Consider the following 18,942-nt stretch of genomic DNA (forward strand, 5'->3'; position numbering starts at 1 on the left):
GACTTATGCACCTCGCATGCTATTGAGATCCTTTGATCCCGCCGAATCATTCTTACGAATACGTCATCAAGTCACGCGAGGCATTAACGAATTTTTAATTACCATAGTACTGCCCCTTTCTCACAGAAGTTTTAATTTCTAATGACGAAACAAAACGATTCGTCATAGATCGTAACATCTAAGGGAGCTAACTGATATTTGCAAAGTTATTCGACTTCTGGCACAATCGAAATCTCTAAACATCCCTCGATTACGATTTCCACGGACAACGTTCGAATTTTCTACCATCGTATTTCACCGTTTTCGTAAAAATTCCCCAACAAAACGTAAACAATTTTCTTTCCTCAGACACACGACCGTCGAATTAAAAAATACAAAATTTTCAACGATTCGAACGTACGACTTGGAACGTGTGAAATTCGCAGAACTTGGCAACAACTTTTACAACGTGAACCCGAGTCCTCGTGAAATCGCGATCGGTGCAAAGGTCAGCCACTCACGCTGCTCCGGAGCAAGGGAAGTGGAGGCTGGATGGGCCAAATTGCAAGTTACTCGAGCGAACCCTGGCTGTGTCTTCCTCCACTTCCTCTTCGCGAACATCACGTACGAAAGAGGAGAGGAAAGAAATAGAACGAATCGAATGGAACGCTCTGGGGAGCGTGAGAATGAAGATTCTGCCGGCGCGGCTCCGAACCTGTGATTGATTTAAAGGTCACGCGTTTCCACGTTTTTACTCGCGTGTTCGCAGATCGTCGTTGGTTCCCTTCCCGGAATATTTAACCTCTTCGACCTTTCCGGCCAAGAGTTTCTCTCGTAGCCCCGTTCCCTGTTGTCCGAACGTCCATCGAGTAGACCCTCGGCTTTCCTCTTCCCTTTCGTTTCGCGTCCGCCTTTCTCCGCCGGCTGGCGCGATGTTAATTACAACCTCTTAGCTCGAATTACCGTGCACGCCACCACTTTTCCCATCCCCCTTACTCGATCCTCTCGCGTTTTCGTCTGAATCGTTCCGTTTCTTCGTTTCGAATGCTTCTCACTGCTAGAGACACGGTTTCAGCGTGTAATCGTGCAACTCGAGCCCTGTCAGCGCTAGAAATATCGTAATTTATTGTATCGTGTTTATTCCTTTCAGCCTGGTTGCCTAGAGATCAAAGCTTGGTTTTGTATAGTTGACAAACGTGAAACGAAACTAAAGATAAACTTACAGATATCTACAATAGCGTAAAGATATATCGATTCTTTGGTTATCCCTCTATTTCTAAACACTTTATCTTCATCCGTTTATTCATTCTTCGTTCGTTTGTCTACTTTCTTCTTCTGCCTGTACTTTATTTCCTAATAATTGTACTTCTCTCCCTTCGCTCTTGTCTGCTGTTATCATGCAACCTTCTTTCTTTGTTTCCTCTTTTTCCTATTGTCAGCGGTACGAGTAGCGATATCCCTGCTATTTTTCGGGATCTATAAAAATTGTTTAAAAGATTTGTTTGTCGCCTCTGAAGAGGACCAACGAAACCGCAAAAGTTGATTTTGCGAGGGTGAGAACTCGAATTAATTACCGATGATTCGGTATGATGAATCCGTACGCTGTAGCGATGACTACGCGTAGCAAGAACGTATAATATTTCACAGATAAACCCTGAGAAAATTCAAGTTGGTCTGATCTTTATTGTAACATAAGATTAGATGGGAAAGGAACCGTATCTACGATAGTTGTGAGGCGGAACTTTGATGCTTGCAACATCGATACGTTATTCCTAGTAATGGCCAGGAAATTCTCTTTGCAGCGTTATCCACGGGCAACATTAGCGAGAAATGTCGCGAACGCGGCTGCTTCTATCTGCGCGATCGACAAACACTGTAATCGATATACAGAGGAATTCTCTATAGTATACTCAAACCACTCTCGATAGATTCAATGAATTAGAATTTCCATTTCCTTGGCAACAAAGTTGGAATTAACGAGCTTGCAACAGGACTACTTAAGAAAACCAGTTTAGAGAATTTACTATTCCACTTAAATGGTCTTGATTGTTCTTCCAATGTCATTAGTCTGCTCTTAAACCACTAGAATCTTAAACGATTTACTCGAATGATCTTTAAATAACCTTAGCATGACCTTCTCCTATGTTCAAGCGATCTCGTGACTTTGAACGATCTTTCATTCGAACGATCTCGATAATTACATGTCTTTGTCACGTGCCAAATACTTTTGTAAACACCTTTCGTGAACAATTTTCAGTGGTTTATCACTCCGTGAATTACACTTTCTTCAAATATCCGCTACTTTTGGTTATTATCTTCAATTATGTTGTTGTATGTGTTACATAATAAAATATATGTAGTATCGTGGACGAGGGGCCTGCGGGGTGTCGTGCGAATTATAAACAAACTTGTGGGGGGAGCTAAGACAAAAGACGCGAGGCTAAGACAAAAGTGAAGGGGTTGCTGAGGGACATAAACGAATTAACAGCAGTATGAGTTGAGAAGTCAGAGGGAGCGAATTGCGTTGTCGAGATAGTGTTGCCGGTGTTGTCGAGAGAGGGTTGAATCCGTGGTGACGAGAGTTGCAAATTAGTTACCTAGTTGTCTTAATTATAATACGTTATTGTGATTAGTTCACGTTAAACAACCATCGTTTCCTGTTTAATCAATATCCGTTTAATCTATTTATTGTAAATAAACTAATTGTAGTAATAAGATACTACATATATTTATTTATATATCATCGCCTTTACACCACATTCTCGACGTTTCAATATTGTTTGCTTAAACTGCCACGACACCCAACCTCATTCTCGTTTCGTGCCCTCGTAAAAAGTAATTACGACGTCTAGTTTGATCTCCAAACGGTGCTCGAACGAACGGTTGTTAAACCTTTTATACCTTCGTTTACTCGCGGAACGCAACAATCTAGGATATTACGACGAGGTCTCTCTTTTTTCTTACGTGTTACGTTAACTGTGCGATTTCTTTGTCTACAAAACGCCGAGCCTTTCAATACGTCATCCCTATATCACAATTCAATCAGACTGACTGCGAATCTGGAAGGTTCAGAGAAATTAGACGATATTTCCGGGATTTTTGTATCGAGTCGCTGACAGATTTTCATCTGATTTTATTGTAAGACGGTGAAACAACGAATGGAAAGTTTTATGCTTCGATAAAGTATTTTTCCATTTGTCAAATTTCTAGTAGATAAATTTACGAGAAACTAAACATATTAAAATTCCCCCAAAATTGCACGACCCTGCTGTTTTCCTCGTTTTCCATTCGCGTTCGCATCTCTTCAGATATCTCTTCGCTGAAATGTTTCATTCGTAAGAAACGTGGGACACACAAAACCGGATATTGAAAGATTATTTACGTTTTGGTAATACCCATTAAAATGTAACATTCATTTCGGATCGCATAGACAGCAGGAAGAGGAGGAGGAGGCGGAGGCGAAGGACAGCGAGAGGCTTAAAAGGAACTGATCGTACAGAGATTTAAAAGATTCATTCAAAAGGGATTAAGCAAGTTAAGCTAATTGAGAAATCAAAGTATACGACGAAGAAGTTTCCAGAGAGTTGATCGATCTAACCAAAGTACAATACTTCGTACAGCGATCACGAAGATATTAAAAGTCCAAGATCAACCCCCATCCGCTTCTATACAAACTGCTGGAGTGTCACGATCACCGAATCGCCAATTCGTTTGTGTTCGCACGACAGACAGTGTAGGTGTTCAGAAGGAAGGTGGTCCAGAGGCTCGTAAAACTGCGGTTCGCGCGACTATTCGCCGAGAAACGCGCAAGTTATCCCCCTGTCCGCCCCTTCGACCGGATTATTATCAGGCATTTACACGTTTATGCTCTTTGCCGTGCCACGCAGATGGCCGCGACGCGTATACCCGCTAACGGTAACGTGCCTGATTTTCCGGTGCAATAAAGTCCCTTTGGTAGACGAGGCGCATAGTCTAGCAATTAACGCTCGTAAGTCGAGCCGCGCGATCTGTTTGATTTAAACGCCTGCCATGCGATCCTGCGTGTAATTCCAGGGCTAACTGAAAAACCAAGTCCAACTCTACCACCGAGCATTTATTACGTCATATTCAATGGCCGACCGTGTCGTCGTCCTCTTCTCTATGCGAGTTCTGCTTTTCAAAGGACGGCTGGTATAATGAAAGACACGTCGCTGTTGGGTGTTGCGCGTGTTCGCTCTGATGCGCTATCAATAAAGGTGGTTTCTGTTTGGACTCGAGGATAGATCGTATACGGCTTCTTTTATTTTGAATAGTTTCATGGCGTAATAAATCGATGGTACGTTGCTCGTTGATGTACGAGCATTCGAGGTTTTTGTTAATCCACTGGGAAGCGGCGTCAGTGCGTACCGTGTGGAGGATCTCGCGTTATTGTTATCTCTGTTATCGTTCCACCGATTCTGATAATTAACAATTCTAATTGTAATACACCGTTTGCAAATGAAGAAATATTTTGTTCACTGTCGAAGCGTCGGACGATTCTTTCATCGTCACAGACTATCCTCGAACATGATAATTAACTTTCTCTCGCCTATTATATTAACTTCGATACCAACAAAATCACAAAATTTAACTTCTGCTTGTAATATGTTACGCGTAACACTTGTAACAAGTTGCTTATTAACTTTTGGAAAAAATACCTTCGACTATGCTTCGAATCGTTAGTATTCCATCTACTGTATATGTGTTCATGTATATAGACTCAAACAGAAACGAGTCTACACAAATGAAGAAGCGGAAATCGTGTTGGAATCCTCGCAGCGCTACAAAGAAGCCACCCCGGCGCGCCGAAAAATTCCCTTCCAAATAAAGAGTCGCTCGCCATTACGTGCATAGAGTAGCATAGTTTTTCGACGTCGTCCTTCACTTCAGGGCTTCTGGAAGACAGGGCGTTTTGCGATCAAGAAAACGTGGAAGAAGAGGAACGTTCGACATAAACGGCGAATGCCTCGCGCTCGTTACACGCGGCTCCTCTAAAAATATCTCCGCGAAACAGCCTTCCAGTTTCTGACCGCGTCTGATTTTCTTCATCAGCCGATCTCCTTCCTCTTCATCTTTCTTTAAGCGTCGTTCGCTTAGCAGAGACGCGATTTTTTTCAAAGAAAACTGTGTCAAAGCTCATGAATTGCATCACTCTACGTTTTGAAATCTTAGGATTCCGAAGTCATGGATTTTTAATTCTCGAAAGTGCTAAAATTTTGTTTCAAAACCGTCGAATTGCGAAGCTCTCTATTAGGAAATTTTAGAATTCTAAAATTACGGATTCAAAGCTTCCGAATTCCAAGAAAATAGAGTCTCGACGCCGACGAGTTTCAAGACATCGTATCTCAAAATTTTAAAACTCCAAAGTCGGAGAATCGGAGTTCTCGACTCGTAAACTCCAACATCTCGAAATTTTAAACTTCTAAAAAATCGAAGACTCGAAGCTGCCGAATTCCAAAATCTGGAGCTTCGAAACTGTCGAATTCTACAGCTCAGTATCTCGAAATTCTAGGATTCTAATATTATAGTCGTAGAATTCGCAGCCTCCGAGTTCAAAGAGTGAAAGCTCGAAGTTCTTTGAATTTTGAAAGTCCATTGTTTCGGAACTTGAGAATCTTAAAATTACACGTTCTTCTAAAAATAGCGTCGCGAAACAGCCTGCGAGTTTCTAGCCGGCCGCGATTTTCTTTACGGACTGATCTTCTTCCTTTTCATAGCCTTCTTTTACCGTTCGCGTTCTTCAAGCGGGGGCTGTTTGCTTCGCGGAGGCGCGATCGCTTCCGAGAAAACCGGCGGATTTCTCGCGCACGAAATACGACTAGATGCACGGAGGTTTATGTAGATGCTTTGTCGGTACGATTCAGCTTCTTGGAACTACGCAAACTGTTACGGCGGCAGAATTGATCGGCGATCGACTGATTGTTTCGTGAAGGCTGGTTTTAGGGGTGCGTTGATTGTAGCGCGGAGTAGAGTCTGCTTCAAGAGTGAAGTTTTTAGGGAACGAAGGGTAATTGTAAGGTTTAAGTCGTATGAGTTTCTTGAGGCGAGAACCGTGGCTAAGATATGGTTATGGTGGTAGCGAGACTTTTGTGGCCAGAAAAAGTGACTTTTTCTTAGAGCGCTCGTCGTGCATCTTAATTTATGTTTTGGATCGTGTTCTTAGAGTTTAAATTTTCTAACTCTCATGATCTCGCGTTAAAACAACCGACGTTACGAAGGGTTGATCTTCGATCTTGCAATCAGAAGCCATAAGTTTCAACTATCAAATTCGGAATTCTAACAAACGATTTAATATATGTTTATTTCACCATAGAGAAGTTAAGGATGGAAAGTTATAGTTCGTTATAGATCGATCAATATGCCGCATGAAAGAACAAACCGCGAAAGAGACCACGTAATATTTTACCTACGAGCATAAAAAGAGATCGGAGGATGGACTTTTTACGAGGGCCAGATCGCAAAACCGAAACCACCAGGGTTACTTAGGCAAAAAACGAGTCGGAGAAGGCAGGGTGAAGCACTTTTCCCATGAAAATGATGGGAATACGAAGGGACCACGGAACGAGCGCAGAGCGTTTAACCAAAATTACGTTTTATATGCACAAGCGGATCATTGCTCGCGAGACGGTCCATGCGTAACGGCCGCAACGCAACGGTGCATTTCCTTTTACTACTGCGGCCAGACAGCGAGCACCGTAAAACCTGAGAGGCTTTAACAACTGCAACTGCAGAAATCCTGGCGTTGCGTGGTGAACTTCCAGGGACAATACATCCCTGGATACATCGTTCGACTTGCAAGAGCAGAACTGATTGTGGGAACGAACGCGAGGATTCTTCGTCCTTCCTTGTAATTTGAAGTTTTAATAATTAAGAAAGACCGGTTTACCATTTATTTCTGTTGTGCTGCGTTTATAAGTACTATTACAACAAAAGCGGCAGTGAAGAAGTTGCAATAAAATTGAAAATTGGAAGATCGATATAGCAAACTGTAAGTTCGATATCTTTCGACTTATAATTTCAGATTTCCGCTACCAAATAAAACAAATACTTGATTTTACGGATTCAAAAGCGTGCCGAAGCAAAAGACTGAAACTTACGACTGTAAAAAGGAAGGTTGCCGAATCGAATTACTATTCCACACGTACGCGTATCAATTACGCAAGATGACCAATCGTGTGTAAAATAATTAAAATCTGGCTCTCGTTAAAAGATTGAATTCGATCCACGTTTCGAGCCATATAAAAGCCAATTATCGGCGTTCTCGTTTCATTCGACTGATTCCCGTGCATCGTTGCAAAAATGGCACGAAAAAAAGCCACATAGGAAGGGTAATACCATTTGAAGCGAGTACACGCCCCGCAGCTACTTAATTACTTGGCAAAACGGGATCAGAGAGTCGTGATTTCATGGAACAAAGGGTACATTGTCTTTACCAGCCGTGCACGGAATTAAGGCGTCTAAGATGCACGTGTTCCACGAATAGATCTTTAGCATTGCGATTAGAGATCGTGCGGTTTACCTTGTACGAGCTTCTGTCCTCCTCGTCCGAGGATGGGGCAGCGGGATCTCCTCCCGGTGTCGCTACGGCTTCCGTTTCCGCCGGCTGGTAGTCGACCTCACTGCTCCAAGAGTGTCGCCTCTTCAGGTCCCCTGTAATCATAGCGCCGAGACTGTGTTAATTTTAGCTTGTGAATCTTCTCATCTTCGATCGTAACACTATTGTCTATTTATACGTAAGACCATTTCCGTACTATAATCAGACGCGCAGTATCTTAATTTCAGCTTGGAATTTTTTTGCTTTCGTAGAAAAGATATTAAGAGACGTAATTGGTCTCAAATTATTGGAAAGTCTAACTGCCTCCTCGTTGCAGCAACTCTCTCGATTCTAGAATTTTCAGATATATTTACAAATCTGCTACGTCGCTCTATAGAGAGCAACAGCTTTGAAATTCTAGATCTTCGAATTGGAGAGTTGCAAATCCCTAAATTTCACGGCTTCAACGCTCTGAATCTTCACGAGCTTCGAAAATCCGAATCTCAGGATTCCTAAACCTTCGGACAAAGCCACGTAGCAGCATTTAAAACCATATAGCGCCGCTGTAAGATCTTCGGTAGCGTCGACGGTAATGAATTGAAACGTTGAAACGCGAGATGGTGAAAATGTTGAGCAGAGAGAAATCAAAGGGGGTAACACGGATAGTCGGCACGTGCCTCGAGGTCCGCCGGTAATTAATACGGTCCGACTCAATCGGGTAGCCGCTTAATTAGAATTGTCACTATCATTCATCTCGACGGCGGCTGTTTAACGTCAACTTGCCAATCGAAGCGTAGCTGACAAAACTGGCCGCTACCACTTTTTGCCCACGGCTGTTCGACGTGCCGTATAATCCAACAACCGTATTCCCGATCGATACTCCTCTCCTCTTACGGGCTTTGGATTTACCATTTAATAGCGGCGAGTATCATCTCTGGAATCTTGCTCGAGCCGGCAGTTATTAATTTCCTAGATCGTCTCCTGAAATTAACGACATACATACAGTACAGAAATCGCATTACGCGGTCACGACCAGTTACGACGACGATCTTGAAACAGTTTTAACGAAGCCATCGATCCACGAGACGGTCGCAAACGGCTGGACCTGACCAGCTAGAAAATCGCTCAGCGTGTCGTGGCTCCGCTAACCGGCACCGTTTCTTCCATACCACGGATATGTAGAACGATTTCTATTTAAACTGTTATTTCCATATCTGTTTCAGCAGTTTTTCGTCGTTTACTTCCTTTAACTTTGAGCAAAGTTCGACGAATCCGATATCGAACATAGGAATTTCTTTTTCGTTAGAATGGACGATCCGATGGGAACTACGCTCGATTCTTCGTAATTGGAATTCCGTTTACTTGTCAGATGGAATGGAAAAATTATCTAAAAATGTCGAAACACAAAGCATTGGAGTTTTAAAGCTTCGAAATGAAAATATTCGAAGAGAAAAAAAAGGATATGATTAGAAAGAGTGAAATCACTGTGCGACGTCCGTAAGCATATCTCGTAATTGCCGGAGGTATAAGATGTACCGACGTTGCTGGATGTTATCCGTACGTTTTGTTATTTCTCGTAATTGAAACAATTTGTTAGAGCCAAAGTATAGGTTATTCGATTTAGCCTGTAAATGGATTTTAAGACGTTGCTTGGACCATGGCCATAAAAAAGCTGATGTAGCGTACGGTGTAATTGAATACGTCTCATTAAATATGTGCCATCACTTTTTCTCCTTTTAAACTATAATCTTTATACTTAGTGTTAGCTATTTTCTAGATCTTATAATAATGAAAGCACTATATTTCAAAGGAATTCCATAAGATAATCGAATATTACGTTATTATCCAAACCCGAGGACTTCGCGAAACTTTCGATGTACATAGAATTTCTAAAATTTGTTTATTACCGTGTTCCATTTTACGTATATACAGCGCTATATTTTAACAAAATATTAATTAATCGAATTCTAAAGTTTTTAATTTAAGACTGGTCCTAGTTTCAATCTATCGATCGACTTCCATTTCAAGTTCAAGAAACACGATCGATCCTATCACGTAAAATATTTCACATCGCATAAATTTCAAGTTGTCTCGAATGCATCGGTAACTCTTTTACCATATCAAACAATTTTCTTCCGATTTACTCTCAAAGGTACTCGATCCCGAAGGAACGAAAATATCTCGGTGCAAACAAACGTGAAAAATAAAGATCGCCTCGAATTCGCCTGACGATAAATCAGCCTAAATCAACGACTGTCCCAATTAGAGGAATCCTAAATCGGTTCTATGAAATCATCGAGTCGCTTTCGCGCATTTTCATCGATGCTCGCGGAACATTTAAGGCCGGCAAGCGTACGTACTCACGCACGCGCGTACACTTTTACAAAGGTGGAACCGGGGATAACGATCGACGATAAGCTCGCAGGTTAAACACTGTATTCGAGACGTGACTTATGGGATTCGATCGGGCCGAGAAGGCGCGTATTCTACCTACAAATTTACTCGTTTACTCGCTTCGTGGAATGCCACGGGCTCCCACGGGACCGGGCCGGTGAACGCATCGGAAAGAGGAGATGCGCTGCACGCGGCGGGGCTCGCGCGATCACGAGCACAGGAAATTTATCGGTTCGACGGTCAAAGTGTGAATTACGTCGATTCCAGCGTGAGCCGCAATAAAATATTTCCCAAAGCTTCATCGCATTGTGCCGCCGCTTCGTACCCGGTTATTTGCATCGGCCGTATATCTCACGCGTTTCGCGCGCATTTTGAACCCGCGCAGGCGCATCGCCATTTATTAATGATCGTCCGCCGACCGACCACTTTTACAAATCGCTGTATCCCGTTTTCGTGACGTATGGAAAGATTACTTCGTGAGAAATCGGTTTGCCTGAGAAGGGTGAAGCGTTTGGTAGAAGAGTGACGCGAGATTGAGGAAAGTTCCTAAGTATTTAATATTTGCGAAAAAAAAAAAGAAAAAAAATGGGAGAACCTGATGAAATTAACTGACTTAAGAATTATTATCCTACTCGAAGTACCACAATTTTGGAATTCATTTTTCCATCTATCTAGGAAATTACGATTTTTCAGACGTATCGCTCCTCCAGCAAACCAACGATATCCCGTTTGGTATCTCGTTACGTAGTTAGAAATATGAAATGTTTGTTTGTAGCGGTTACGTTGGCGCATAAGCCTGAAGATTATATTAATATTTAATAGTAAGAAGAAAAAAACAGCTGTTCGTCGATACGTAACAATTAACACTTTCGTGACGATAGGTGAACATAGGGCGATCTCAGGAAGCGTATGATCGGCCGCAAAAAACATGCACACACGTCCTCTGTAATTTACGACCACGTGTATTATTATTCATACATATTACGCAGTATGTAACCAGGTAGAAGTAACAGCATTCGCAGTTTTTTCAAGTGGACAAAAACAACTTTCCTCTGGCGAATAATCGTAATTCGACGAGCGCATGGAATGGCTGTAGATTAAAATGAATAAACTAATCTCCTGACATAGCACTCACGAGAAAAGAAGATTAGAAATATTATTCTAACTTCAAGCTTCCATTTCCTAAAAAAGGAAAACGAAGTAAGATAGAAACGAACAAATATAAGGAAATGAAAAAAGAGAAGAGGAATGTGTATACAAAGAAACGCAATCCTAACTTATAGATGATAAATGACAAATTATCAACGTCAATGAAATTTACGATTCAAGGTAAAAATTGAAAAATTATAAAATAGAAGCCTATAACCCACGACTTGTCACTTGTTGCGGCACTAATATTATTAGTTAATAAATTACCGTACAAGAAAGCTCAGATTTTCTATCTCTATTCTTTATTTCGTCGAAACGAGGCAGAATTTTCTCAACGCGCATAATATAACCACGAAACAGTGAGGAACGCCTCCGCGTTTCGCGCTGCTATAAAACATAATGGACGTCAATTTGACAGGGGCTGCGAGAGAAAAAGAGAGAGAAAGGACGTTACGAGCGCGAACTGCGCAAACTTCCTGTCGTTTCGCGGGGTGGCGGAACACGAGCACGCACACGCTCAACGGTGATCGTGGCCGTGAATTTACAAGCACGTGTAGACTGGCGCGCGTGCACGTGGCTTCCGGGCCCATGGACGCGCGTAATTTCTCCTTCTTCACCTCGTCGCGTCCGCGCTCCGCCACGATCTATGATCATTGCGCTTTGTACACTTCGCTCGCATTCCACGAAGAAGCAGCGCGAAGCCGCAGAAACCGGAAAAGTAAAGCAACATGCGATGCAATTAGCTCCAGCGGTGAACGGCTCGAAGAAATTCAAGCTACGACTCTCGAGGACGGGAAGAAATTTAGATACATCAGGCTAATCGTTGGATACCGAGTTAGTGAGCTTAGATTCTGTTAGCGGACAGTTACGTTGCATTCCGATCCGACGAACGTTCGAACGAATCTGGCTATGAATGTAACTATCTACGTTATTTCCATTCGGCTCAGTTTTGGTATTATTTGAACAAAATTTTTTTTCTTTTATCTTTTGTTCAATAATTCCTGTAGCAAATATTAAAACGAACTTTGGCCATGGACTGGTGTAACAGCACGTAAAGTGGAGAATATTTTTGTCATTGTAAAGGAGCAGTTAAGATCGAAATTGAATTAAAGACGAAGGTAATCTTTTTCGTAAATACAATTTCTGTATCGCGAGTGCAATTCGATGTTGTAAGTCGAAGTCTTAAGATGTATTCTACTATATAAAAACCAATGATTCAATTTAAATGTTCATTTGTATCAAAACACGGAATCGTAAAAATAGAAACTTTCTATTCCTATTTCCATATAAATGAATTTTAAAATCTGCATGAATAAACTTCTATTCCAACTTATATCGATGATTTGGAAGGGAGGATGATGGTCGGTATTTCCGGAATTTGCATGCGCCTACGAGGAATCCTAATGGAAAAGAAACGGTTCGATGCCTCCGGGGACGATGGACAGAGCCTGCGTAGGCACAGAAGATGGAAAATCGCTTCTTGTCGATGATCTCACTGCGAGGAATCCGATCGGATTAACTCGGCAAAGCGAAATCAGCTAAACGCGACTGTCACATATCGTCTGCTACGATTTCTTACACCGTAGCTGATGGACGATGTCTCAATCGACATGTCACACGAAAAGAACGTTACCTGTTTCTAGTTCTTTCGGTGGATGATCGACGGCGATTCGTCCACGACGATCTCGCGGAAACTCATTAACATTTAACCGGTAATCAGAGCGGTTGATTAACGAGGCCGATGGGCAAGGCGGCTCGATAACAGCACACGGAATCGTACGATCTTATCATTGGCGATCTCACGGTCTAACGTCGTTAACAGTCGCCGGGGATCCATGAATGCGGATCGTCACGATCCACTGACGGTGATCCATGCCGTTCTGTTCGTGTCATCGTTTCTTGCCCAGGCTACGTCTAGCTAAGCATCCGGCTCCTTTACATTTCCATTTTATTTATATGGTTATCGAGCGTAACTAGCGTGGCGGTACCAGCGTTCATCGATGATTTTCTCTATTAAACTCGTTAGTCCAGTGTACGGTATCCCCTTGTTCTTCCTTCGCGTCCCCTCGCTGCATTCCCTAGGACACGTTCAGTCGGTGTAGCCAACGGCGACCACGTTTCTTCGCTCATCGAACGAGGTGACTGTGTGCGCGTCACCGTGTGACAGTCAATGTCACGGTTTCCCTCCCGATCGAAGTTATTAAAAGCTTGGACTTTCAAGAGCGAAGGACCGTTTCGGTTCTTCCTCCACGCTGTAATACCACCAAAGAGACCGTGTTATTGTTCATCGAACGTTCATCGTATCGCGCACTCGATCATCCTCGTGGCCCGACAAAACATCCTCCGACACAATACTCTTCATGTTCACTGACACGTGCGAGATCACCGAGCAACGTCCACCGAGTCATTACCAGACGTTGTACGGATATTTTCTCCGTTGTTCTCGTTCGAGAGGCAACATACACTGTCGAAGAACTTTCCCTCCTATTCTATTATATACACGTGTATTACTAGCGATCAGAGGGGGGTGGGTTGGAAATGTAATTTACCGGAGATCTCCGGGCCGATTCGAGGGATCACGATCGTTGGATCCACGAAGAGCGGCGAGTCGGCGAGACACACGGCTAGATTTCGGGTTGCAGGTGCACGCTACAGGTTCACTCACAGGTGCAGCTCTCTGACTAGACTAAAGGCGGGAGCGTGCTCGTTGCCAGCAAGTACTCTAGGAGAACAGAGAAAGAGAGAGAAAGAGGAGGCATACCGGTGCTTCGATTGGTCCATGCTTCCCGCGAAAACGACCCAGCCAATCACCGTGACTGTGCCACGTAATTGCCGGGTATCACGATTCACAAAAACGGGGGAGGGATACCCTTTCGAAATTCCCTCGAGGTAACGTTCCCCTCAGTTTCTTTTTTATTACGCGCACCGGCCGGCTTACTTTGTCCCACGGCCGATTTTTGAAGTCTATATCGATCATCCTGTTGTCCTAGGGAGATTTCGATACCGTACGCCCGGACCCTCTTTGAAACATTCTTTTCTACCTTTCTTCCCTTCGAGTCAAATAATTTTTTATCCTTTACACGCTGGGAATTATAATCACACGGTATTAACCTCTTTTTCGTACTGTACAAACACTGGGCTGAAGCTCGACTTTGAGAAATTGAACGGATCTCCTATTTTCCAAAGAACCAACCTCCACCATCCTTTGCAATTTAATTCTAACTAATAAGAACTCCTCCAACCACTGAGAAATCAATGCCCGCGGGGAACAGATTCAATCTTCAGGAAATCATTAACACTCGGTAGGATTTCTCAGTCAGGCCGATTATTTCGCGATCCCGGCTCAATAAAATCGCTGTACGCTACGTGATCGTTCGTTCGACGAAGGGAAGATAACGAAAACGAAACGAAATACAGCCGAGGAAGGGGTAAAGTTATCTCGACCAGTCACGAAACGTTTAACGAAGCAGATCGAATATCGATTAATTCGTATTGTTGCGAGTATTTGACGGCTACAATGTGCAATGTCAAAGTCAGCGTGTATCGCGATAGAAAGTTAGGAGGATGGTCGATTCTTATCCATATCCAGATAATATTCATCAAATAGAAAGAACAGTCACGGTCGTTTTCACAATTCTCTATTGAATAAAATGTGAAAATATTCCCAGGTACTTATCGATGTGTTGTACTATATCGTGCCACCCTTTATCGAGTTGAATATTTGCCGCTATCTTAAGAAAATAAAAATTCGAAAAACAGGAGCAATCGAAGATGAAATTTCTTTTCGGTCATTGACAATTCATTCGTTTACAAAGAATTTTTAAATTAACAATTATTCTTTCTGCTTTATCTAAATATTTCACCCTACTGTGATTAAATAATATACGAACGAAGACGAAGCTTAATTCCGTAACGTTTAAATCGTTAAATTAGTATGGAGAAGGGCTGTCGGGTTAGTTGGTGGACAAATTAATTCACGATCGATGTTTTATCGAGTATGGCGATACGAAGCGATTCGAGGTTACCGATTCGAGGCGGCGGCAGCTCTTGTGCAAGTATTTCGGCCGGGTGGGTCCGCCGGATTCCTGGGCTTCTTTCTCGAACAGTCCCTCGAGGGCTTGGTGGTTCCCAGGGAGGTCAGAGGTCGTTGGGCCCTCCTCCGCCTTATTCCTTCTCGCCCCCTACCCGACCGAACGCCCTCGACCCTTCGCCAGCACGCAGCTTATGAACGTCCGCCCAATACGCCCGAGTCTCTTTCACCTCTCTCCCTGTTTCTCTCTCGCTCGAAATGTTATTTATTTGTTCACGCGTTTCACCTTAACGAGATTTTCGGCCCAGTACCATTTGCCAGTAGGGGAAATTAAAAAGCTTCAAGCTTTCATGGTACACCGTGTTGAATGTCAGCTTGTTTTGGCTCGGAGTCGTTTTTTGGCACGTACTGTAATTTGCAGGATTGTTGGTATTCGTTGTTTGAACTGGGGCAGCTCGAGGAGCGAATGCGACGTAGTTGAAGAAATTGCGGAACTTGTAGTTGCAGTTACTCTACGTTCGAAGTTGTCGATCAGAGTTGGAAGGAGCGTGGAATAAAATGCTTGAAACTCTCACGGTGTTACGAGTTGGACGTGGCTCTCTTTTACGTACGAGTTGTTTTTTTATTATAATCTCAAAGATACGATGAAATTGTAATTGGACGTCGAACTCATCAGAGCTATTCTAGTTTCGACTTTGTTGATCAAAGTTTGAAGGAATATGCGGTGTTTCATAAGGACACGAATAATTTTAAAAGGACGTTGTATGCAAACCAGCAACGTAATAAAATCACAATCGCGCGTGTCCACTTATTTTCTCTTCCTGAAATACCAAATAAATTCAATTAATTTTTCAATTTAACCCGTCCATTTCACCCTCCCAGCAAGTCATAGAAACATACCATAACGCCACAAGCTATACAAATAATCATTCGGCGAGAAATTTCTTTTCAATAACTAATCAAGTAAATCGAGTACGACGAAAATGAAAAGCCGAAGTCATCTGGTCGGAAACAGAGTCGGTTAACGATCGCGAGTGGTACTGGAGGTGCGTTCCTCGCGTCCTTTTCTACTTTGCATCATTACGGAAGATTGATGTAGTAACGGTATACGGTTGTTCGTCTCGCGGTTAAAGTGTCTCGTCTTTTTTCGCGGCCGATATTCCTCGAAAGCCTGCCAACCGGCTGGTCGTCGAGCAACACTGAAGAAACGGGGCGCCCTAATGGCCAGCACAGCACTACAAAGAAAAATTTTTCGATAACGCGATGCACTCAGGTTTGGAGAGTCTGGTCCCGAAATTTGTATCGTACCCGAACGAATCCGAACGCCACGCCGCGCGTCCTTTCCATCGTCGATGTACATACGGGGCTTCTTGGGGCCGGCGACAACGCGTAAACCTTCGAACCGAAGGATAAATCCTCCTTACCGCGAAACCTTCCGACCAAACCATCATTTAGGCGGGATCACACGGACCTCTCTTCCGCGTCGTAATTTCTGTACGCGGCGAAGAAACGCGCGTGTAAATGCGCCGTTGGATTCCGGCGTGCCTTACCCGCCGCCCCCGAACGCCAGCAGGCCTTGTTCGCCGAGATTTTTCGGCGGAAACCGCCGCCGGGGAGCACTTTACATTCACCCTTCGCGATGGAGAATTTCGCAGAAGTTAGGATTTCGTCCCTGTTACGTGCGATCCGTGGAATTCGTGGAATCGATCACAACATCTAATTCACTGACCAGGAACTGTATGTAGTCGAATGCTAAGGTCTTTCTCTCGAATGCAATTGTCTTGCATGTAAGTTGATAAAAATGGAATATTAAACTGCGACTAAATAGGATCATACTGCGTGACAAGTACGTAGTATTTCGTTGAATCTTCGAAGCTCTGTGATTTATTAATTCTTTGATCTGAATCCGTTTTAACAGCGAGTCGAATACTGTCGTCATTCTGCCAATAAAAAACTATCAACGACATCAACTTGCAACTTTATATCTTGCGATCGGAGTAACGAATCAATGCCAGAATCAGTTCAACGAACCAACGTCATATCCTCTTACGTAAAATGAACTTTGTTCGTTTGTAAGTCGGCGAGGGACTTTGACCTGCTTCACGAACAAGGGTGGAAGTCGAGCGAGAGAATAGGTTTGACCGCGGAGGATGAGTCAGAACTTTCGATTCTCAAGCGTAGAAGGTAAACACGTGATGCTAGTCCATCGTTGCTATCCTCTTTGTCGTCTTCGTGGTACGTCGACGGCGATATTTTTGTCGGCGTTGGCCAGGATTTAAGGGGCAAGCAGGCGTAGAAAGCGCGCCAGCGTGTAATGGTGATTGAATGCGGCTAATGGTCGTCCCGTACGGGACTCACGGCCTTCCAAGATATACGTTATGACTCGAGCATAACATTTACCGGGTGGTAAACAACCGCCCATAAACTGCAAAGCCCTACAAACGAGCCCTTCTGCGAAAAATGCTGAGACCGAGTAAGATCCTTATGGTTGTTAATCCAATTCTCATCTAGATGCTTTCGAACATTGAACTTCGGTGTCATCTTTTGGTATCGATAAAAATTTCCATATTCGATAGGGGGATTTTTGGCATGGCTTTGTCCTCAATCATTGCCATGATTTTATCGATTGTGGATGAAATTATGAAAGAATTTAACTATCGATATCTTTGGAACTGAGAAACTACAAATTTCCCACTTGCCAAAAGTTGGGAATTGTCACGTGTTCTATATCAATTCAGAAAAATGTTACTGTGCTGTATTACGCTATATTGCGCTATCTTTGGTAAAAAGCTTTATAGGAACAAAGGATGTTAGCATCGATACTCGTAGTATTAATCAGCAGGTGATTCGAGACAAGTATAATTGGAAAAGTATAATTGGATCTGAAACGTTTGGTTCGATCGATGATACGTGTTTTTGCTAGCTTGAAGATCGTGCGATGAGAAATCAGCAGTTTAAGGAAAAAACATGCAAGTACAAATATCCGTAACATCTGCAAGTGAACTGCAATTAGATTCGACTCAAAATATCATTACGTTGGAATAATTTAAAGCTTATATAGCTACTTACTGTGCTTACAAAGTATGAATCTCGATCTAGATCTCTAATCAAAATTTATTATGCAATCGAGAATTATGTATCTCCTCCGCTTTATATTCTAATAGAGATTAAAATCGTACACGCTTAAATGATTAATCCTTGCGGTATCGTCCATGTTTCTATCAGAAAAAGAACAGCGAAGAACACTTGAGAACATCATTTTCCCTGCTCTAAATAGTTGGTGTGGTCGGAGCGGAACAAGGAAGACGTCAGAACCCGGCAATTTGCCATCGGTTTTCGCGCACGAACTGATTTGTAAGCGCGACCAAGCGTAGGATACAACGGACTTTCGAGTTGTGAAGCTTGTCGCGTTGCACGGCGACAATCTCCTTCGACGATACCGCCATGACAAATCGTTCTAAGCAGCGTGACGCCATAAATCAAAGCTCGCCACTCGAAACGGTTCTCCACCCCGTGAAGAAAGATCAGGACACGAGGAGGACGAACGAGAGAGAAAGGGAGAAAAGGAAAAACAGAAAGGGCGCAAAGAAGAAGGGACGAGGAAGATAGCGGTGGTGGAGTACAAGTATAGTTGAAGCACGATTAAATTGTAGTCGATAAAGCTCTGGTCAGGCATTAATAATAATTAGACACGGCGTGGCTTCGAAATTAACGATGTAAGTCGGTATGCGTAGATAATAAACTTGCGAATGAATTCTGCTTGACGCCACGGCTAAATAAAGAATAGCGTAACTGCGTGAAAGTTTACGAATTATCATCGTATTAATTGGGGGCTATT

The 18,942-nt window shown here is 43.0% G+C and overlaps 1 protein-coding gene across 4 annotated transcripts in view; it reads right to left on the reverse strand.

Moving 5' to 3' along the window:
- The window catches only part of LOC100742628, an 83,057-nt gene that overhangs the window by 7,090 nt on the left and 57,025 nt on the right, over positions 1–18,942 (reverse strand). For 3 of the 4 annotated variants that reach the window (XM_024367542.2, XM_003489461.4, XM_024367543.2), the window contains one exon: positions 7,517–7,647. In XM_024367542.2, coding sequence (XP_024223310.1) covers positions 7,517–7,647 — 131 coding nt within the window. Of the gene's footprint in view, positions 1–7,516; positions 7,648–12,707; positions 12,850–18,942 lie in introns of those variants that run through there. The other variant, XM_024367544.2, reaches the window with a different exon arrangement.

Source organism: Bombus impatiens, unplaced genomic scaffold (genome assembly GCF_000188095.3).
Source record: "Bombus impatiens unplaced genomic scaffold, BIMP_2.2 scf_0321, whole genome shotgun sequence".
Taxonomy (NCBI): Eukaryota; Metazoa; Arthropoda; class Insecta; order Hymenoptera; family Apidae; genus Bombus; species Bombus impatiens.